Source organism: Egretta garzetta, unplaced genomic scaffold (assembly GCF_000687185.1).
Source record: "Egretta garzetta isolate BGI_Z169 unplaced genomic scaffold, ASM68718v1 scaffold2, whole genome shotgun sequence".
In the NCBI taxonomy this organism is placed as follows: Eukaryota; Metazoa; Chordata; class Aves; order Pelecaniformes; family Ardeidae; genus Egretta; species Egretta garzetta.
In genome coordinates, this window is record NW_009258894.1 from 1,417,439 (window position 1) to 1,442,243 (window position 24,805).

At 36.3% G+C, this 24,805-nt stretch overlaps 1 protein-coding gene across 1 annotated transcript in view; it reads right to left on the reverse strand.

The window, feature by feature from the left end:
• Positions 1 to 24,805, reverse strand: part of FMN1 (formin 1) — a 145,485-nt gene that overhangs the window by 96,232 nt on the left and 24,448 nt on the right. Inside the window, exon 4 of the mRNA XM_035889787.1 lies at positions 23,977 to 24,038. Coding sequence (XP_035745680.1) covers positions 23,977 to 24,038 — 62 coding nt within the window. The remainder of the gene's footprint in view (positions 1 to 23,976; positions 24,039 to 24,805) is intronic.

A 24,805-nucleotide genomic window follows, 5' to 3' on the forward strand; every position in this document is an offset into this window, starting at 1 on the left:
GTCAGCTGTTCTCCCAGCTGAGCCAGAAGGCAGGGACAGGGAGCAGAACAAAGCTACCATGATCCAAAAGGAAATGGTTAGTGACCTCCTCGGCCAATTAGACATACACAAGTCCATGGAGCCAGACAGGGTCCACCCAAGGGTACTGAGGGAGCTGGCAGAGTTGCTCCCCAAGCCCCTTTCCATCATCTATCAGCAGTCCTGGATGACTGGGGAAGTTCCTCTTGACTGAAGGTTGGAAAATGTGATGCCCATTTACAAGAAGGGTCGGAAGAAGGATCCGGGGAACTAAAGGCCTGTCAGTCTGACCTCAGTGCTGGGGAAGGGCATGGAGCAGATGATCTTGAGTGCCATCACACAGCACGTCCAGGACAACCAGAAGATCAGGCCCAGTCAACATGGGTTTATGAAAGGTACATCATGCTTGACTAACCTGATCTCTTTCTATGACAAGGTGACCCACTTAGTGGTCAAGGGAAAGGCTGTGGATGTAGTGTACCTGGACTTTACTAAAGTAAAGCTTTTGACACCATTTTCCACAGCATTCTGTTTGAGAAACTGGCTGCTCATGGGTTGGACAGGCATACTCTTTGCTGGGTAAAAAAACTGTCTGGATGTCTGGGCCCAAAGGGTGGTGGCGAATGGAGTTAAATCCAGTTGGAGGCCAGTCACAAGTGGTGTCCCCCAGGGCTCAATGTTGGGGCCAGTTCTATTTAACATCTTTATCAACGACCTGGATGAGGGGATTGAGTACACCCTCAGCAACTTTGCAGATGACACTAAATTGGGTGGCAGTCTTGATCTGCTTGAGGGTAGAAGGCTCTAGAAGGGGACCTGGAAGGATAGATCAATGGGCTGCGGCCAGTTGTATGAAGTTCAACAGGCGAAATGGCAGGTCCTGCACCTGGGTCACAACCCCATGCAACGCTACAGGCTTGGGGGATGAGTGGATGGAAAGCTGCTTGGCAGAGGGATCTGGGTGTACTGGTCAACAGCCAACTAAATATGAGCCAACGGTGTGCCCTGGTGGCCAAGAGGGCCAGTAGCATCCTGGCTGGTATCAGAAATTGTGCAGCCAGCAGGAGCAGGGAAGCGATTGTCCTCGGTACTCAGCATTAGTGAGAATGCACCTCTAACACTGTGTTCAGTTTTGGTCCCCTCAGTTCAAGAAGGACACTGAAGGTGCTGAAGCATGTCCAGAGAATGGCAAGGAAGCTGGACAAGGGTCTGGAGCACAAGTCTTATGAGGAGCGGCTGAGGGAACTGAGGTTGTTTAGCTTGGAGAAGAGGAGGATGAAGGAAGACCTTATAGTCCTCTACAAGTACTTGACAGGTGGTTGTAGCAAGGTGGGTGTTGGTCTCTTCTCCCAAGTAACAACTGATAGAACAAGAGGAAATGGCCTCAAGCGGTGCCAGGGAAGGTTTAGATTGGATATTAGGAAAAATTTCTTTATCAAAAGGGTTATGAGACACTGGAACAGGCTGCCCAGGGAAGTGGTCAAGTCTCCATCCCTGGAGGTATTTAAGACATCTGGATGTGGTGCTTAGAGACGTGGCTTAGTAGTGGGCAGGTACAGTTGGACTTGATGATCTTAAAGGTCTTTTCCAACCAAATGCTTCTATGATTCTAATTAAATTAAACTAAGTTTAAACTAAAATAAATTTTGATGCAACCTTTTTGTCAATACAACCATTCATTATGCAAGACAATATCTTGACTTTACAAATGGGTCCTTTAGGACCTGTGGGATTTGCATTAATTTAGAATCCTTCTGCTGCATTACACACCAAATTTGTAGTTATTATTTTTATTATTAAAATAAGTCACTAAATTTTGCTATAGCAATTGGTGATACAGTGCATATCCAGACAAATCTTTTCTTTCTTACAAATCATAAAAGAAAGGATAGGAACAATGGGATCTTTTTATACTTTACATTATTATAAACAACTCTAACATACTGAAATGGAAAATAATAGACCTATTTCCATCTCACAATTTAAAGTGGGAAATAAATCAATCAAAATTACTTTTATACTGTGGGCTGTCACCATAATGCTGAAATATTAAAAATATAGTGTGAACACAGAGACATTTTATTGAATAAAAATTAGCATTAGAAGCACTTGTGCACAACCTTTCCAGTTAAAATACTGTTTTCATATAAATGGGAACCAAAGATTTTTTACTATAGTGTACATATGTCTACCAAAGCTTACAGTTTTATTTCCAGGTGTCTGTCAACACTCCTTTAAAATGTTCATGATGGCCATATAAGATGAATTTTTATCTAAGTTCAAAACTACAGGGATTTGAATAGATACGGTTCAAATTATTCGGTTGGATAGATACAGTTCAAATTATTCAGTACCTTGTTACTGACTCACATCAGCAATTATTAGTATCACGTTGGCACATGTCTGTTTTCATGGCACATCATGCGCCAGACTCCTAGAGTCTGGGAACTGCTGTTAAGATGAACAGTGACCAAAGGCTATAATCAGAATATAATAGTTTGGTCACAGCTATTTTAAGCAGAATGAAATGGGAAAAAAAATTTCAAGGGACAGGAGATATGAGAAGAAGGCTGGAAACAAAAACTTAGCTATGCAGCATGAGTGAACATGATTTATTCCTGAAGATGGGTAGAGGATTTGGAAACCTATCACAGTAAAATGTCTGTATAAATTTCCATATAAAATGAAGGCAAGACAATACGAAGAACAATTTGGGAGATGCTTATCAGCATGTTTTAGATATACAGAATAACATTTTTTTTCATTTGAAAAATGCGTTTGCCATTCTGCTAGCTTATTAGAAGCCTGGTTCCATGCTTCTCAACAACACTCATATAAGAAATGGGGATTGTGTATTTGGATTCAACACCCAACAAACTAGTGCAAGGAACACATTTACTCCACTGACCATTTCACTTCCTTGCAGCATTAATCCACTGTTTCAGAGAGGATATCGTATTAAGCCCTCAGGCCTTGGCTGAGGATGTAGAGGATCTCTCTCCAGCTTCTCATTGTGTCAATGACTCATGCCAGCCAGCCAGCAGCATTATGTATTTTTTTGTTACATATTCCTCCCTCTTCTGTACATACACACACACAGTTGATACAGCTGCCTAAATTTCCATGACAGTAGAGATATGTTTTCTCCAGATTACTGTTACAAATACCAGATTAGAGGCAAGTATGTTTCCATAAAATCTTATTGCTATTTCCTCTTCATATCGTCAGCTCGGAAGAAAATATAAGTACATAAATAAATGTACTGTAAAAGTCTTAATGTGCTGAAATCAGATTTCAATCGTAAATTTGAAAGTATCTCCTGAGTATCTTAAGCCTAATCCACACAGCAATATGCTACCGAAAAAAAATTGCCTTACCTTGGTACAATCTTTCTTGCATTCATTGTCAATATTAAATATGCAAACAAAGCTATGCTAGTATGCTGAAGAACACTGTTAGAATTCATAAGAATTTTATCAGCCAAGGAAGAGGTCTGAAAATACATACTGCAATTCCAAAAAGAGAACTGCAGTGTACATAGCCACTGAAGGGACTGGGCAGTAGCACGGCAATTCTAGGGGAAAAGGATCTGCGAAAGACAGCGTATCATGATCATGAGTCAACAACTCCATATTAGGATATATAAATAGAAATGTCATACACAAAAAAGTAATCCCAGTGCTCTGTTAAGCTCCTAAAGGCTGTGTGTATGTTCAGTTTAAGAAAAATGCTGTCCCTGTGTTCATGAACACCTCTGCTGGAATCTGGGGCAGCTCATTCAGCATTATCTACGCTGACTTTTGCCTCCACCTCACCCTCACTGGAAGATGCTCCCCTTGTTTCCTCGGTTTCTTTGTTTCTGTTGCTGAAGAATATTTCCACTGTACGCTTAAATTTGCTTTGCAAGATGTAACTCAGCTTGAGTGTTGTCAACTTTCCTTTTAATCCTAATGTTTTTCTGACCTCTAAAACTAGCCCGCCTACTGATGTACCTCTTTTTCCATTCTTCCACAGGCTCTCTGCTTCCACCCAATATCCATTTTGAAGAGGTTGAATAAATAAGCAGTTCGGTCTATCACTCTCCCTGGTAAGTCTTATTTTGCTTCCAAACCTGCCCTCACTTGGAACACGGGTTTCAGAGATTTTGCACCTCTGATTCTAACTAAATAAGGTCCATGCCTATTTGCTATTCAAGCCTCACCAGTACAGCTGTACTCACAAATGGGTTTCTGTAATTTCTCAAGGTTTGTCTGGTATCTGCCACTACAATAGGCATGATCCATTTTCCTTGAGTAAAATCACCTCACTAGAGCAAATGATCCCAGCTGCCTCTCAGTTCCCTTAAATACAGACATTTATATACAAACTTAAGACCTATATTACCCTCTTCCTAAAAATATACTATTCTTAATGGGTAAAATAAAAGCTACTCCTAATAAAAAAAAAAATTTAAAAAAAGTAAAAAAAGAAATCACCCCTCTTACTAAAATACATAATATTGCCTGATACAAAGATGATTATGCAAATATCCTGCACTGTAACCTGGAAAATAAGAAGAGTTTTTGGAATGGCTTTCTGATGCCTTCCTATCTTTTCCCCTTATACCCAGCCCTCTGCCGTATGACTCCAGTGACTTCTTTTTGCACCTGCTAAGTGACTTGATACAACACAGAGAGAAAAGGCAAGATACATTTTCCGAAATGCCAACAGCTCAGCCTTGGTCCTGTGAGACTCAGGAACATATGAAGCATATGTTCAAAGGAAGAAAAATCCCCAAAATTTAATCACCGTACCGTACTTCCATTAAGCACTACAGTCTCAGACGATAAGTATGTAATTAATCACAAAATAAAAAGATTAAATCCTCTCATTCAGAATGTAACCTACAAGTTATCTAAATGTCTTTGAAACAATAATGTGGACTCACAGACAAATCTCAGTACCAAAGTGACAGCTTTTCTCTGTGCTCTGGTAGGTGACAGAAGGAGTACAGTCTCATTTAATATAGTCAATTATAGTCTATATAGTAAATTAAATGCAATCAACTGAAGTATTTGTTGTTACTGCTTTATATAATGTGATTTTATATGGACAAAGACTTTCTAGCCATGATATAGAATTGCTCTGACATTAAAAGTTTTAAAACAACTTGCATGTATGAATATGAGGAAACCATAAATCTCTACAGCAATCAACATTCAAAAATCAGTTGCTGGCTTGTTATTAGTCAAGACTTATTTGCACCATAAATGTTTAAAAAAATCCTGAAAGTGTAACAGTAAGATATTAAAAAAAGTTCTCTAAAACACTCTTTAGAGCAAGCAACATGCTGAACTTTCGCTTTGAACCTCACAAGTTAGTACTTCACTGTTAATGCATAATATTTTTTCACCAGCTTTTACAGTGCAATTCTACTCTGAAAAGCGACTGTGTAAAAATGGCACGTCTTTAAAGAACAAAGCTGTTCTATGTGTATCACAGACAGACCTGTTCTTTAACTGAGAAACACACACTTTTACTAGGTTTTACTCTAATTAGCTGGGAAAAACAACATGGTAGAGAGAAAGTGAGCTCGATTTTATTCCCTCCTCTGACTTATACACTGATTGTTACATCTAATTAGTACTTATGCCGAGCCATGAAAATGAAAAACATGGGAACAAAGAAGATACAAAGTATCTAAGGATATGGTTTCTAGAAGTGGAAATGCTGGGGGGGAAGGGGGGGAGGCAGGAAGAGTGAAAAAAAAGGAAAAAGATAAGAATTATTGAGTTGCCGATGAAAAAAATATTTCTATAGACTTTACAGCTTCTTTTTTTCTTAATAGTATTTTGGTCATCAAAGTACTGTGCATAGAAAAGAGAAGAAAAACACATTTTTCACAGACAGCCTCTGACTTTTTGGTTTTGTTCATTCTAAGTAATTTCATCTTCAGTTTTTGGAAGAGCTCACACTTTTTATTCTTGTATTGTGTTGACAAAGACAAAAAAGTCCTTTTTTGTTAAATCTCTGTCATTGAAAAAAAATACATTTGTTTTAAATTTTAACAACAATCAGAGATTTAGCAAAGGATTTCTCAACTAAAAAAAAAACAACCTGTGCCAATTTACATAAAAATCAAAATTCCTCTCTAACAAATACCTCAACAAATATAATCAGTAACATACGGTATATCACCACTTTCAAGGGAACGCAGTAAGGATTTTTCTTACACCTCCCAGTAAAAAAAGATAAATGACTGACAATTTTCAAACATTCCCAGAACTCTAAGTATTTGTACAGGCTGTGCATACAGAGCCCAATTCTCTTTCTAATTTAAAAAATATTAAATACATAGTTTTATAGAGGAAATGTAGCAAAAGTAGTTGGGAGGAAATTTTACTACAGTGGGTATATAGAACAGTGTTTTTCTACATATTTTTGAATATTTAGTTATTTAACCAGTATTGGCATTTGGGTAGTTGAGACAGAAATACAGCCTTATAGCCAGTAATTTTGGAGTACAAAATTATTGGTATAGCACATCATTAAAATATACCCAGTTACACTGCAACATTCAGATATTTTTTTTTTTAAAATATCATGTGCATGATGACTTATATGTAGGACTGCAGACAGCTTAAAATTCACATAACATTTTAAGCACTAATTCACTTTGATTTTGATAAATTAAACATTTACTGTGAAATATATATAATGTTTAGTGTTATGAAATACAACTTCTGATTTAACGTCTGCAGTTACTTGTAAAGATTGATTTGTGATTCTTTGAACAATTACCATTTCTACACAAAACATTTAGCTATTTGATTACACATTAAAAAAATAAGATATTATTCTTCCAACAAGTTGCACAATTATTGAACATTGTAATTAAACTGCATTTTGACATGCCAAATATCATCAAACATCCAAAACCCAAAGCAGATCTTTAATAGCTTAATTATTTAAAATAGGATAATAAAAATCTCTATTTATGAAAAGGAAACCTAGATGATCAAGTTGTATATCCTCTATTAAGAATTTTAATAGTGAACTATTTGAGTGTATCAGTTACACATTTAGAATGGCTCAGAATGCATCTTCCATAATAAGTCCCTTCCTTACTTAATATTTTATAGCCATACTTAACAGATGGATTCCTATATATAAACAATATATATTCATATAACAAGTGAAGTTGTTAAAAGCTCTGTTTCATTATAAAATGCATATTACTGTGAGCTTATGTAAGTTGTTACAGAAAGTGTAAAGGAAGACAGAAAGCTTGATGCAGTCAACATGTCCAGCCTTTGTAAGACTCTTATTTATACTGTCTAAAGGTCTGACTAATGTGAAAAAAGGATTGTCAGTGTAATTGCACAATTGTGAATTATCTACAAGAAAGAACAAAGTAATGCCATCAACCTGGAATTTTGAATTCACTCATGAATTTCTCCGTCATATGCCACCAATCCAAATAGATGCAAAATAAAATAAACCCTTGTATTTCTAGACTGGTATGAAGGGAAGGAGATGGTAAAGAAGTTTTACTGGTATGATACATTTCATCTTTTTCCTTGTCCTGTCTGGAAGAAACACCATCTAACCAAGATCAACTTCAAAAAAATAAACAGGCAAATGAACAACTGAATGAATGTATGAGAAAGCAAGACACTCAATACAAGTAGGTATTTAAAGGCAACCTAAGGAAAAATTATTTTTGAGAAATGCACTATGTTTTGTACTCCATCTGCTGTTATTTCTGGTATTTTCTTATTTTTTGTTAGAAAAAACTTCAAAACCAGCAAACTGCACTTCTCAGAGTACAGAAAATCAACGAGAAACTGAAGGTATTAACATAATACTATCTTCTCTCTCTACTGCAAAAACATTCAAATTGAGCATGGCATTTTTATAGCGAGTTTTTAAATTAACATATTCTCACATTTTTCTTATGTTTATATGTTTCTAATATTCTTCCAATTCATTGTTCTAGTTTCAGTCAGAACTATTGTTGATGTAGCCAGTAACATCTTCTTCACGCCACTTCAGAATTAGTTTGCATTTATAACATATTTTGAATACTTTTTTTCTATAGACTCAGTTCTGTATACAAAATTGAGAAACATTTATTAACATCTTCAGCTACTCTTCACTCTCCTCCCTCTGTGTAGTATAGCAGCTGTATCACCACTTTGCTTTGCTCCCTGAACTAATTTCCTAGCACTTCCCATGCTGGTTTTCTCTTTGGCTTTCCTATTTCATCTCCTATGCATATTCAGCTGTACACTACATGGGAAATGGGTCATTGAAATGACTATATTCATTACAGGCTTGTTGTCACCTTTCACTTACACTACTATAAAACGATTCGTTTCCTAAATTAAATCCCATTCTTTAGCAATTTGATTCTTTATATATGCTTTCTGTCTCCTTTTCCTCCTCTTAACCATGTTTCAAGACCCAGAATCAACAATAACCAGGCTACCATCCTTCCAATTGCAAAGCCTCTCTGCTGGTCTCCAACAAGAAGTGCCTGTCAAAGGATTTGCAAGCTTTCGGCCAGTACATTTGTACATATTGACTCTAGTGGCTCTATAAAGACAATAAAAAAGATATAGTAGGGTGGGTTTTTTTCTTTAAAGATATGTACCATAAGTTTAAAAAAAATAAATTCAAAACTAAAACTTCTTAAGTAAGTCTGCTGACAGTGGAATATAGTGGGAGTGAGAATTGAATCAGCTCATTCTTTCACACTAGCGCTAAGCTTTCAGTGACCACATAAGTATAAATGTAACAAACCTCCATTTTTGTCACTATAGGAAGAGTACAAGTAGGCATGCAGAGCAGGCCTATGACACAATGACTCTGTAGCTGTTTTCTGACCAGGACCATGTATTTCAACGGACTATTACGTACAAGATACAACCTCCCCCCCCCGTGTTACAGACTGCACATGCTCCTAGATTCTTCTAAGCTTCAGCATTTCCTCTTCCAGCTGTTTGCGGACCTTGTGGACCTCTCTTAATGTTCTGTGCTCTTTTCCATGCTCCTCAAAGAGTGATTTCCAGGTTGCCTGAAAGTTTGCTTTCCTCATCCTGATTGTCTTGTGCCTGCTCTGTAACTGTTTCTGTAAAATTACATTCATGTAGGTTTTGTTTCCTGCACATATGCATATCCTCCCCTCAGTCCTTTCCCTTTCCCAACTGTTTTAGATTGCACAAATTAAGTCACTTGGAGAATTTTGTTACACAATACATATCTCACAACAGCTCATCTCCAGTCCTTGCTTTTCTACAGGTGTCCTATTTACATGTAACTTTATTCAGATTAACTCTCTTATTAAGAGTAAATCCCTCCCTCTCTCCTTAACTTCTAATCAAACACCCAGATAGAACCCTTGATGTGTCCTTGAAATTTCTTGGTAACCTCTCAAAATCCAATACAGGGAAAAATAGCTCCAATAATGTTCACTGTACTCCATAGCATATTCCACATTTATGGATCCTATTATTACTTTAGCACCTGGTAAGTGATGTGCTCTACTGTGGCATCTCTGTGCACACAGAGAAATCTCACTGGAATCTAAAACCTTCTTGAATCTGATATATATCTCAAGCAGAAAATTATTAATGCCTAGGATTCACTAACTTTTTGCCCCAGGCACATTTGCTAAGCAATGTCATCCCTTGAGATAAATGATAGCACCTCTAAAAAACTAGGCTGAATATTACTTCACAAAGCCAACTATTAACAACATGTGTTTAAAGGGGTAAATTTCAGGCTATTAATAAATAAATATTAACAGTAGATAATTTAGCATTTTATGTATATTTTACATGTTTGGTAGGTAACTTATACAAATTCCCGCTAAGACTAAAGTTTCTGTTCATTCGAATGAATGTTTTTAAAAAGAATAAAACTGAAAATATTCAACTGACAAAAACCAACATAAGCCTGCATATCCAAAGTAGCAGTGAGAAAGCAATACCACACCCATGAGAATTTTGCAAGTAAGTAGTGTACAGCAGCTACAAAAGGCCACGTAACATCCAATATGTGTCATGCCATGCAGAAAGGGAGAGATCCTTGCAGAAAGAGACCATGTGTTTATTCTTCCAAAATGTAAGCTAGCTTATGCTAGGAAAAACAAATCTTACAGTTTGTAAAAAATGGGTAGCCAGCTAAATTGAGACCTGTTTGTAAATTTTGAGGAAAACTGATACATTCATGGACAATTTCATTGGTAAAATCTCTGCATATTGTTAAACTCTGTTAAACATTTAAATTCTGCAGAATGGAATGAGACAATTCAGCGTGCAACACATCAATACATGTAAATGATGTATTGTATACAACTTCTCTGAGGCCAAGCTAATTAAAGAATGAAACCACACCCAATGTTAAAAATTCATTTCTGACTTTTGTTGAACTAGGACCATGAACAATTAACATGCAGAATCTAACATGATAACAACAGCCTTTTCTATCATAAACATTGTAGTTACCTCCCTATTCTGTTTCTCACTTGCAGCTGCTACCTTAGTGTTAGGACAGCCTAGGTTACTATGTCTGTATAGATCCAAAACCACTAACACCCATGCTTTTTTGGTGGTGTTCAAAAGATTATATCCAATGAGGAAAAAAAAACCACATTGTTATTCAAATATTTTAAAATATATAAAAATATAGACCAGTATTTAAAATTCTGTTTTAGTCAATCACTTGTTTTGATGACAATTTCCTTTAAACAAGTTACCATATTTCTCATTTGCCAGGGGAATTATGTGAATCATTACTTTTCCTGATACATACAATGATTTGGCATGAAAAAATGTGAAAACAATGCAAAAAATGGCTGGAAACAAGCTGAAGATGAAGTTTCAGTGACAAAAACTACAGAGGCAGTATGGATCCAATAAGAAAACTGATTGTAGTAGAGAGCAAGTTGTCTCTGATCTTGGGAGAATGTTTTTGGACACCTAACAGCTTTTTTATTACTGTGGCTGATTAAAATGAAAAGCCTTACTACTAAAATGTTCTTTTTGATGAGTTTTTTTGCCATGAACTATAGACCTTGCAGTCCAGTGGGATACAAATCCTTTGATCCTGTGCAGTCACATAAATTCAAAGTCGTAAAACAACATTGAATTTGATTTTATTAGTGTGGCTGATGTTGCCAGAATTGTAATGCAACCTTGTTTTTCTCCTCTTTTCTTCCTTTTCTTTTGGGGAGGGGGTGGAGAGGAAAGGAGAGTTTACTGTCAACATTGCTTCACAGTATAAAGAACTAATTTCTTTGGCAACCAGACTCCAGGATTAAGCCATTATAACAAAGCTTTGTAACTACATAGGAAAGTAATGATATATATCACATTCTGCTAACTTGCAACCAATGATCTGGTTAAAGCAGAAGTCAAAGCAAAAAGCAGTGTAAGTACAGCACATGGAAAACAGTAAGCAAAGATAAAGTTATATATCCATAGAAGGATAACGAGCAGCAATGAATATTACTTTTCAATAGGAAATATTCAGCCCAATAGTGCTATAAGTTTGCTATGAGAATAAAATAAAGTAACTCTACACTTTTAGAAATCAAAGATTTTCATTCTCTATTAACATAATGTTGGTCTAAAAATCCTAAGAATACCTACACTGAGGATATGACTAGCCTCTCCACCAATCTGTAGATTTCACACGTGCAACAAAAACGACTAAAAGATTTTGAGGCAAGGCATTCACTTCCCAGCTATGGAGGGAAATTAATTTTCTGGGGCCTTTTTGACACCAGATATCAAAATAAGAACAGAGGTTCGATTTTACTTTAAGGAACATAGTCACCTAAAAGAGTAATTCTCTGATGCTTACAATTATCGCATTCCTCACATGTTATAGAGAGGGACCTCAACACATCAAAACAAATGGATTGCTCAGTGAAGCAGCCCTTCCTTTAACATAAAATATACTACACTACAAAAAATACTACATCTTTCTCTATAGCAAGGGAAATGAAGGCAGAGGTTAATTTCACATTCAGCTTCACATTCAGAAAAAAACAGTTTTCATTAAGTTACACACTTTCTACAGAAGGACAAAAAAAATCCATTACTTTCCTCACAACTTCATTATAGAAAAGATTTTTTCATATTGACAATACAATACTTGCCTCAATTACAATGATTAAAGAGAAAATTCAAACTGCAGATATCCTTGTCAAGGCAAAGAGAAGATCCTACACACACAAGGTTATCTTTCATGACTTCTATCTTAGTTTAACTAGGAACCTTCCAATTCTGCAGATACTGTCATAAACTTTAGTGGTAAAACCAGAAGACAGTCTTTAAGTATTCACCTATCAGGTAACATTTAGAAGAAAACCCAACATTGTGTTTATAACTAGTCTTCTTTTTAACATTGTGAAGATGTTTATGCCACACTTAGCAGATAAAGATACCAGTACACCTATCTAAGGTACAGCTTATGAACTCCAGAGATTCTACCTGGATAAGCAGAAGTGTAACATCAAATATGGAAATGACTCTGTAATTGTGTAGAAGAAATACCTGCTTTTAACTAATGTATACTACATGCTAATTATGCATCATCACATTATTCTATTCCCATTATGGAATTTGAAGAAAATACTGCACACAAAAATGTGTTAAAAAAATAACCTTGGTCAATTACTCAAAAGGGAAAACTACAAGTGTGGTTGCCAGAGCAACCTTAATTTTCTCCCTCTCCATCAACGTTTCCATGTAGCGCAGCTACGCAGAAGCTTGCTCTTTGACAGAACCAGTATCTCATTCAGTGAACACGACAGGAGTTATTTCAGACAATAATTAAAAACTGTATCATGAAAAAGCTGCAAGCTTTTAGGGCTTCTGCATTGTGTGCTGAAGTTCAAAGGTATATTGTGAACTAAGTATGGAACCTCGGGAAGAGACACAACAGTATTATAGTAAAGGCATGATAATGCTGACCTGGAAAAACAGATTCTATACTTGCTCAAACTGCAAAGTTTCTTGAAGAAGAGTCACAAGTCATTTTAGTGTTTCTCAAGCTGTAACCAATGATGCATCTTATTTTCTAAGCAACAATCTTGAGATTCCAGGATCCAGTTTATAGTTGCAAGGTAAGTTAAAAATTAACTGTGATATGAACATATATGCAAACAATAAATTTGTTACACCTTAGGTCTCTGTGTATAATATATGAATAATAATAATGCATGCCTACCTGAATATATATTGTCAAATCCAATTTATATAAATGAAACATCCTAACAAATTAAAACTTGTGATACTAGAAAATCCATAATGAAACTATATTCAGATCACATTTTGACTAATAAAAAAGGGAGGGTATTACTCACTGACCAACAAAAATAACATCAGCTACTGAATAGACTGCATTCATTCTAGGATGCATATTCTGGGGGAAATTGTCCACTTATAAGTAAAACCTGTATCATGATGCCCAGATCCAAGTGTCTGCAATCTATCTCCTACAGTTTTCTGTCTTAACTTCCAGGATACTCCTTTCCCCCTCCAGCTTGCCAGTCTCGTCCTAGTGTCTCTACTCACCATTTTCTACCTAAAGCTCCACCTCTCACATCTCCATACATCTTTCCAGCTCTTGTAGTCTGTGTGAAATTCCAGTGGCTTTTCTTTCACATTGCCTCAACATCAAAAAGGGTGTCAGGAGACAGACTCCTAGCATTCAGTTTCAAAGCATCCTTGGAAGGGTGATCCCCACCTAACCCAGGGTAACTTGTGGTACCCGTTAATCAGTGAACCTTAATTTTGCCCCAGTGTTATTTTATAACAACTTTGGTGGCTTTGGTATCTTTAGTGGCTTTGTGGAAATGGCACATTAAAAATTTGGTCAGCACCAGAAGATGAAATAGATACAATGAGCACTAGATTTGCAAAGTCAGAAGCTGCTAAAATCTGAAGTCTTTACTGAATACGAGAAAAAATATTTTTGTTTCAGAAGTTTTAACTGCCACTTTTAGATAGATTTTCCCTCTATCAGCAAAATGTTCATCCAAATTTGTCCCTGTTCTAAAAACAGGACTATTAGAGACAGAATTTTTAAACTACAGAGAATGATGTATTTCATTCACAGAAATGGCTTACTATTATTAGATTCAAACACCCAGTGTAGTAAATTTCAAAAAGTAGATAATCTTGGCAAAGAGGCATGGGGTACATGTTTTCAAAATCAAAATGGTAAGATAACATTGATACTACTTAATGTCTTAGTGTCTTTTATACTCCCATGATCACATTTCTCTTGTAGACAATTGTTTCCCATGTTAAAGAGGTCTTCCAAATCTGTCAAAATAAAATGTCATCATGTTCACAGTATATGTTCTACTTTATTCTCCTGAGTGCATAACATATTTCCTCAAGGTGATGGGATAAATTAACTTTCACAAACTTTGATAAATGCAGGGGTTTATAATGAATTTTTTTAGAATAGTTTCATTTTAGCCCTAACTAAGCAGAGTGTTTTGTAATATATCTAAATTTGAGCAGGAGCTCAGTCTTGCTGAAGTTTTAAGGCTATAAATTATCCTGCTGATCTCTACTCACATTTTAACTATGTAACACCATGCCCGTGTCCACATGCTGAAACAGTGTTAAAGAGATTTTCACTGTATTCAGTATACAGAATATGGTCTGCGGTAACTTCTTAAATAAACAGGAAAATCCTTGGATCAACATGTGGAACTAATAGCATTCTGCAGCTGACATGAAGTCTAAACAATCCAAGTTCTTACAGTGAAATTGTATTGATGAAAAGAATAGAGAGGCAATATAAGTCACGACAAGTAGCAGTGAAAAAAAAAAACCACCACCACAATGCAAGAAAAGTCTTCCTGGATATTCAAGCTATCTGATAAAAAAAAAATCACAATGTAGATATATGGATTTGGATATGGATATGGATTAAAGGAAAATAAGGTTGAAAAGCACTCATTGCATCAAAAATACGGAAAATAGCAAGTCAATGGAGGAGAAGGAGAATTTTGCTTAATGTAAGTATCAGAGCACAGCAGAGATACTTAAAACTTCATCAAGCATTTGATTATAGCGTATGACATTAATATAGGCATTATAACTCAAGTTCTTAAAACATAATTAAGCACTGAACTGGGGAATATCTTCATATACCATGAAGAGTCATTCCAAGCTTCCTTTCTGAATGAAGATGCAATTGTCAACAAGTGACTCCAAAGAGATTAAAGCTCTTCTTGCTAGCTCTTTCTGTGCCTGTATGCACCCTGTAGAAAGTTATTGTTTTATTGCTCTTGTCCTTTGCTACCATTCCGTACTCTGCTACTCCACCTTCTCTAGCATTGGTATAGCCATGCAAATTTTTCTTTACAGGGTGATTTTTCTCCTGCTGGGATTTTTCTATTTCAGGAAATACATACTTTGAAGATAATCTTGCTCTCATTGGCTGAGAGCCTTAGGAGTACCAAAATTGATATTTTAATACAATTTCATAGGTTTTCAAGTCTCTTCTTTCTCATATTTTTTATGTTTTCCTCAATGTTTATATTTTCATTGTCTTGCACTGCACAGAGGTTCCACATTGAACAGGGAGAATGCCTTCATGAGGACAAAGCAGCCAAGAAGTTTCGTAAAGACACACAGTACACCCACAGTGGCGAAACCATACATTTAGCAGCTAAGCACAAAAGACTGAAACATTTCAAGCTAGGCAAGAGCAGTATCAATAATTAACCACAAGCTGGGAGACCTTCATCAGTAACACCACATGGAAATGCTGAAATGCCTGAACAGCTCATTAGGAAAGACTGACTAATAAACCCTTGCTGACCTTGGCTGCTCCTTTGAGCTGCAACTCCACCAGACAGAAGCGTACATGATAGAGATTTTCTTCTATTTGTGCATGCTGGGACATGAAAATCCATTGAAGAACACACAAAGCAGCTAGCCACCTTATGGATGCATTTTGTCTTGTAAAGGTTAAAACCAACAATCTCTGCATCCTGAAGCAAAATTTTATTACCAAAAGTCAGCACATTATCCACTTCTTAAATGTTGTTTTTTTAAGTACTGTGGCACATCAAAGCTTTCGACACTATTTGTCATCGGCCCCCATATTTTAATAGTGGCTTTCAAAACATAGTGACTTCTGACAAATTGTGAAATCCCTATCCTATGCAAGAATTCACATATGCACACACAGAAATTGGGGGTGGGTGTAAAGAATTAAAAAATTTCTTGTTTTCAGAAAGGAATGATAAAGATCCCTACTTAAGAACATCCAGGTCAGAAATTTTTCAGTCGAATCTGTTCCAAAAAATCCCAATTTTTTGTACTAGACTATCTACAAAAGCGAAATTTTAGAAAAATTCAAATATTTTCAAATGTTTGGATTTGGTGTTAAAGCATTTAATTTTTGATGTTCTTTCTGAAGCTGAAATGAAATATCACTTTTACATAAGTAAAACACATTTTAAGTTGTCAAAATAAAAGTGAAATCACCGACTTCTATAAAAGAGGGTTTTTGATAAGCATTCTGGCATACAGCAGCTTTCAACTCTATTCACTGTTGCCTCCCACAGTTGAATTACAAATTTCAAAATGTAGCAGGGAGAAGCATACTCATGTTATAATGCAAGAGCAATGGGAGCATTCACAAATGGAAGCACATTGACCATGAGGGAAAACAAATGAGAAAGTGAAAAGAAAAAGGACTTCTGAAGCATGAGAGAGGTAAAAACAGATTTGTAAAAGAGTGAAAAGTTTGTCACACTGGAAAAGCTTTATTACTTCATTCAGAAACTGAGAAAATGCCTTTGTGATCTCAGTACAAAATAAAAATGAATAATTTTGAAATTATCAGACTATTTTGACTGGTGCTATGACTTTCCCTTTCACATTCCTTTTTCTTCCACATTTTTCCACCTTTTTCTGTGGTACTTTGAGGCACTGGTCTTTAATCTCAATTTATTATAATCTCAATTTTTCAAAGTTAAGCAAGTTCTTCTGTAAAAGGAAATTACTTTCTACCCACTTCTGCATTTCAGCTCTTGAACCTTTGCAAAAATGCAAACACTACTAAGAAGACCACAAAGGTCACTACGAACACCCCATGATACATTCTTCTCTAAATGAGGCCAGCCTGTTCACAACAACTGCATTATCATTCACTATTCCTTAAGTTTCAATAATATGTTCAAAACTGTGTTAGACGCACCTACAGGTATTTCTTCCTAAAATTTGCAATGCGGTACTTCAAGAGATGTAGAAATATTATTTTATTATATAATACTTCTTGTATAATTCACAAGCTACCTATAGTTTATATTTTATTGTTATCAAATAGCTATTATTATTTCTTATAGAGTATGTGATATAATGTGTATCATATAACAATATTCTTATAAGAAAACTGTGATTAATGGTTAAAGACACTATTATTCTCAGTTTGGGAACATGTAAAAGATGTGGTGAGTTGGTAGAAGCCTAATAACATGTATCAGAGAGAAAGAACTACACATAGAGTATGAAGTTAGAGGACAGCTTTGGACTTGATTCCATCTTCCAAAAGCAGCATTAACCTTCTTTGTAAATGAAGATGAAGGTACCCTTTTGGTACCCTTGTGCTAAAAGGAAGAAGGAGAAATTAGGGAAAAAAACTTAACATTTTTACTTATTTTATCAAATGAACTTACAGAAAAAAAATTAAAAGTATGGTGCACCCTTGTGCAGCTATGTGCTGGATTAACTATTAAGTACTGCAATCAGAATATTGCCTTCAAGTTAATTCCTTCTTTTCAGAAGTCAGTAGACCATTTACAATACTTTGATTTAATGTTAAGTCGTTGGCGTCTACTCAGTTAGTTATTAGATACTGTAGACTTGGTAAAAATATGGCTAAAGTGATGACGGCTACTACTTACCTATTGAGCAACTTCAATTCTAGTTCTATAATGTGCAAGCTAATTTCTGACCTAAAACTAAGACTGTGTCAAATCCACAAATAGTGGGCAGGATGTTACCACCACACATACTCACAGTTTAGAACGAAGTATGAAATTTGCATATTGACCATGAGGGAAAACAAATTAGAAAGTGAAAAGAAAAAGGGTTTCTGAAGCATGAGAGAGGTAAAAACAGATTTCTAAAAGAGTGAAAAGTTTGTCACACAGGAAAAGCTTTATTACTTGCATGCTTTGGGAACTTCTTCTGAAAGACTTAGCTGACATCTAGTGGCACGAGCAGGAAAAGTAAAAAGTTCAAAAGTGGAGAGCAGAAATAGCTTAATGTCTTAAAAATGCCATTCTTTTTTTTTTTTGTAAATAATAGGTGAAAAGTTCAAGAAATGCTTTGAACACAGCAACTAGCAAATGTAGTTAAAGGTAAATGGGTAAAAACTAAGTAATTATCTCTACCATATTACCCTTTCTAAAGATTATCTTCATGTGGATCATTCAGTTGATTTATGTACATTAATGAATGCATTAAGAGATGTTATGAGTTATTCTGATTGTTATGAAATATGCTGTGGTAAAGATTCATCAATAATTGACTGGGTGTAATAAACGTAATCTTAATTTAATTAATATTTATGCTACGTGACTAGAATTGATTTCAAGTGACATCAAAAAAAGGAACAAAGCCTCATTACAAAGATGGCATCATAAAATAAACACAATACTGTCATTCAGCCTCCCTATCCAGCGATTGTTTTACATCCTTCAAGACAGCTACATTCACTGAAACTTCAGCTGCCTACAGAATCAGCACCAAACCTTTCAAACTGGTGGTATGGGTAAAGCTCTGCTTGTACTCTGGGTATCCCACATGAAGTTTATAGCAAATGAACATAGCCATAACAAATATTAAAGACTAAAAATCCATTAGGAACTTCATTCACATAGTCAAGGAAAAAAATAACTTCCAAAAGAAACAGTACAGAGGTATAGGACACTTTCTATTGTTAGCGTACACAGATCTCATTGAAACATAGAATCATTACGGTCGGAAAAGACCTTTCAGATCATCAGCTCCAACTGTTAACCTAGCACTGCCAAGTCCACCACTAAACCATGGCCCTAAGCACCACATCTACACGTCTTTTAAATACCTCCAGGGATGGGGACTCCACCACTTCCTTGGGCAGCCTGTTCCAATGCTTGACAGCCCTTTTGGTGAAGAAAATTTTCCTAATATCCCATCTAAACCTCCCCTGGAGCAACTTGAGGCCATTTCCTCTCATCCTATCCCCTGTTACCTGGGAGAAGAGACCAACACCCACCTTGCTACAACCTCCTTTCAGGTACTTGTAGAGCGCGATGAGGTCTCCCCTCAGCCTCCTCTTCTCCAGGCTAAGCAACCCCAGTTCCCTCAGCCACTCCTCATAGGACTTGTGCTTCAGACCTCTTATCAGCTCAATTGCTCTTCTTTGGACACACTCTAGTGCCTCAATGACTTTCTTGTAGTGAGGGGCCCAAAACTGAACACAATATTCAAGGTGATGCCTCATCAGTGCCCAGTACAGGGGCACAATCACTTCACTAGTCCTGCTGGTGACACGATTTCTGATACAAGCCAGTATGCTGTTGGCCTTCTTGGCCACCAGAGCACACTGCTGGCTCAAATTCAGCCAGCTGATGACCAACACCCCCAGGTCCTTTTCTGCCAGGCAGCTTTCCATCTACTCATCCCCAAGCCTGTAGCGTTGCATGGGGTTGTTGTGACCCAAGTGCAGGACTTGGCCTTGTTGAACCTCATACAATTGGTCGTAGCCCATCGATCCAGCCTGTCCAGGTCCCTCTGTAGAGCCTTCCTACCCTCCACCAGACCAACACTTCCACACAGCTTAGTGTCATCTGCAAACTTTCTGAGGGTGCACTTGACCCCCTTGTCCAGGTCGTTGATAAAGATATTAAACAGAACTGGCCCCAGTACTGAGCATTGTGGAACACCACTTGTGAACGGCCACCAACTGGATTTAACTCCTTTCACCACAACTCTCTGGGCCCAGACATCCAGCCAGTTTTTTACCCAGCTAAGCTTATGTCCATCCAAGCCATGAGCAGCCTATTTCTCCAGGAGAATGCTGTGGGAAACAGTGTCAAAGGCTTTACTAAAGTCTATGTAGACAACATCCACGATCTCTCACTCATAATCCACTATATAAAGTTTCAAGGGGCAGATTCTAGTTAACTTAACTTGCTTTCAACTTCAGAGGACACTTTAATAATTATTTGAGCACTTTCCCCTACACATATGTTCCAGAGCTCCTTAAGATTTTCCTAGGTATTTTAGGAATAATAAAGAATAAGGGTCTCACTCCTAACCTTTTACAGAGAAGGTATGATGATCAGCCTTCTTCATAAATACAAGATATGGGATTTGGATCAGTTTGCAAAAGAGCTAGTTCAGAGAAATTTCTGACAGTAGGTTCCTTCAGTACATAGTACAAAACCACATTTAACCCAAGCATTTCCAATAGTTGGGATATCTACCACCATATTTTTCTGTTATACCCTTAACAAATAACATTCAACAAGTTATTACATTAAATCACAATACAATTTTACTTCTCTATATGTTCCCATATGAAATTTCGTAGTGTAAAGTTCCATGTGTACAGCAGTATGTGGTAATTCATATTTTTTTAATCTTAAAATATATCTTTCCCTTCCTTCAAATAATGAAAAGCCACAAGAAAGAAAGTATACAGACAATGTCTGGCCTGCTCTAATGCATTCCATTTCTACCAGTGCAAATGCTGCTAAAGAATGAACAAAAATCTTGTCCCTTTGCTGTTATATTTAAATATTACAGACAAGCGATTTCAGGGAAAAGCAGTAATTTTTAAATTAACCACAAAACCCAGGAAAAATTCCTTTGAAATGAAAGACAAAATAATAAAGTCTAACAACAGAGATATGGAGAAAAAAGTTTTGTTCTTTAAAATGTTTGAACATCAGGGACACAGGAGAAAGAACCTCTTAAAGTAGACAGGCTACAAAAAAGGGGGAAAAAAAAGTTTGAAGTGACATCCTTTCATTTAGAAAACTACTAAAACTTAGAAGCAGAACTAACAATTTATGATTTACCAAAGCAGCAGGACCATGCAGCAGCATCTGACTCTCAGATTTCACCCACTATAAAAAATAACATGCTGCAGGAAGATTTCACATTCTCTTCACAAAATTAATAACTTAGTGTGACCTTCTCTGGACACAGGACATATAAAGAATATAGGAATTCAACATTTTCAGCCTAAATTTTTTTTTTAGATTATTAGTCTGGCAGTACAGGGAAATTTTCACATGGCATTCTACATGTTCCAGAGAAATAAACAGCTCCGAAACAACTGTACAAACAAAAGGGATGCATGGATGACGGGTCACATTCTAGTACAGGGAATTCATTGTCAAGGACAGGAACACTGCTCAGAAGTCACGGAAGCATCTGATACTATAATTTATTCATCAGTACTATATACCATAACCTGTGTGCAGACTCTGTTTCAGGAAACCCTTAAAACACTAATTGCTGGAAATGGTATACTAGGGCAACATTTCTCAGCAATTTAGTTACTATGCATCTTTTATGAACCTGATGCCTTACACCAGGCTGGGCTGAGGTCCAAAAATCAAGCAGCACGCTGTTAAGGAAGGGGCACGGAGGCAATGCTAGTAGAAGCAACAAGGAAGAGGCAATAAAGACACTTAAAGTTGCCAAAAAACCCAAACCAAAACAAAAAGCACCATACAGGAAGAAAGCGTTACCCTTGGAAGAATGCATTACCCTTGCATTCTGTATTTCTTATATATGTTTTCTAAGTACCCCCTGTTGGTCACTGCTGGAGACAGGATACTTGCTTCCACTGGCCTTTAGTATAGGAAGTTTTTATGTTCTTCAATATTGTAAAATGAAAAATCACATTGTAACTCGGGAATCATCGGTCTTACAAATTTACAAACATAACTCTGTGCAAGGTCTCCAGTAACTGATGAGTAACTCCAAAATGGAAATCCAAAAACGTTGTCTGAATTATGTCTTGCATAAGATAAATGTAAGTATTATTTCTCTGAATCAATTGTTTTTTCTGATCATCATGGCATAGACCTTAAACTTCACTGCCGTTACCTAAAGGGCCTAGAAAACATTCATATCACTTTTCTGATTTGCCTTTGGAACTACATAGTATAAGATAAAACAGTACCAAACATCAAAATAATCACCAAATGCATGCAATATAAAAAAATATAATCTGTAGGACATTGCTGCTAGGAGTGCATGTCTTCTACTAATCACAGACAGCAAATATTTGCATTTTAGCTCATTTCTAATTATACTTCCGTACATATATGAAATAGTGAGATTTTATGGTGCTGAAAGTTACATCACAATTTCACTTTTCTGGAAACAACCCACTCACAATTTCCTTACTATTAAACAAGATAACATATGAAACACAATTAACCGTTAAGATGTGCTATTTGAGGAAAACTCAAATAATCCAGATGAAAAATAATCTGATTTAAAAGAGAATGTTTATATCATTCAAAGTCATAAGCAGCAAATAAATGAATCTACTTCTCCTCCAGTGTCTTTCAGATGTGCTCTTATGGAAAACAAAATGTGCAAGAACATGCTTTTAATGAAAGATGAAACTGGAGAGACGTGGGATTTTTCATGGATGCCTGCCAGTACCTGTCTCCTCTGCCGCTACTGTTTCCAGGGTTGCTGGAGATGCACACACACATTTTTCTCTCTCACCAAGGCTATATATCCTCTGAAATATCCTCTCAAAATGAATAAAGCCCTCATCAATCCATCTACTGTTCTTGTGTGGGAGAATTATGCTATCCTTTATAAGAGTTATTAATAATATTTATTGTACATTACTGTTGTATTTACTTTAGTGCTAGCTTGCATTTCCCTGTGCTGAATTTTAAGAGATGCTGCATACACCAGAGACTCTTTGCCTGTCCTGTCCACTCCACCAGCTGCTACCATCATTCCACCCCTGTCTACTCAAAGACCTCACTGAGCTTTCTCAACTTCATAGGTTTTACATCTGTTATGTCCTGGCCTTTGTGCAGACACAAAGACATAAATACTCTGCATAATGCAAACACTGTACTCATACCAGTCTGATAATCATTATATGTGATCTGCGTAATGACATGGTCAATGTATCAATATACCGGATTATCAGACTCCCTGTGTTAGTAAATTCATTTTTTTTTCATTTTATTTGCCTTAATGATGACAAAGAATATATACAGAATGTTTTGTACTTGATGGTTTGTATACTATGGATTTTAGCACATGAACCTGTATTGGAACACAGTGCAGCTGTCTTATACAGCTATTTAAGTTCCTGCTTTTATGATAAAACACTTCCTTGTAATATTTCACTTTGCTTAGCAGAGTCAGTCATGCCAAGGGAAAGTGAGTTCTAATATAAAACTTCATTATTTTTGATTTTGACGATTAGACAGTTGGTCAAGTTTACACTTCCAAAACCAGACATCGATAAAGAGTGTTCAATACAAGATTTCAGAGTCTCACAAATGGAATTACCATGCTTATTTTTCAGTCCAAAATTACAGAAAACTGTTTCTACAGAAGTACATTTCACTGAGAAAGAGAGTAGTTAAATGTCAGTGCCTTAATATGATAAGCAAATGTAAAAGCACTGCACTGCTGAGTCAGAGAGAAGAATTTAAGAGTACAATAATAAGCAAAACTACAAAGGGGAAACATGTAAAACCACTTTTTGCCATCATATATGAGTGCATGATTTTAACTAGATTAATTTGAGTTGGCAGTCAACTGAAAATAACTTTTAGGAAGAAACAAATTTTAAGATTTGATGGAAAGTATATGTTTGCACTACTTAAATCTGGAAAATGCACTAGAGTCAAGAAAAGAAAATAAAAAGATCATTACAGAAGCATACCTTTAATGTTTCAATTTCTTCTTTGTGTTCCCTCTTTAAATGCAAAATGGCAGCTTGGTACTCTGTAAAAATGAAAAAGTACATTCCATTAGAGTCAGAAAACAATGTGCTATCTTCAGCATAGTATATTTCATACAACACCACCAGGTCCAGAATGCAGAAGTAGGCTCTCAAATAAAAGACCTTTTACCATGGTGATGGAAAAAGAAAATCTGAACACACTAATTAGCATTCTTTTCTAAGACCACATGACCAGATTTTCCATGGTGTTTCTGACAGCAGAGGATAAAACAAAGAGGTCTTCCGTGCTGAGAGGGGAAAATGGGGGTAAGATACCTCAGGCTGAAATAACAAGAGGAAACTTTAGTTTTTATTTAGCTTTGCAGATGAATGTAGAGCTGATAGGATATTATGACATACATGTGCATGCACACACACACCTGAATTCTAAAAAAACATGCAATAAATATAATGATTTAAACCAGACTGTAAACATACAATCACTATACACAGGCGAACTGGATAAAAGAGCAATCACAAATACAGATGAAGACCTGGAAAAGTACCCAACAGCAAGAGATACAAATAATTCTTTGTCTTAATTCTATCAGACAAAAATTACAGCATTTAAGTACCTTCACAGGGTACTAAATAGCTCTTCCATTTAGTGAGAATATAACAAAATCCAAAGGTATAACAAAATTGAAAGCATGAAATTCAAAGCCAGAGGAATTTAAACCAGCAATGAAAAAACAAGGAAGCTGGGCATTGATTGCACAGGTTTAGTGATAGCTGTAAAGTTAAGGTGTAGATTTACCCGATGGACATC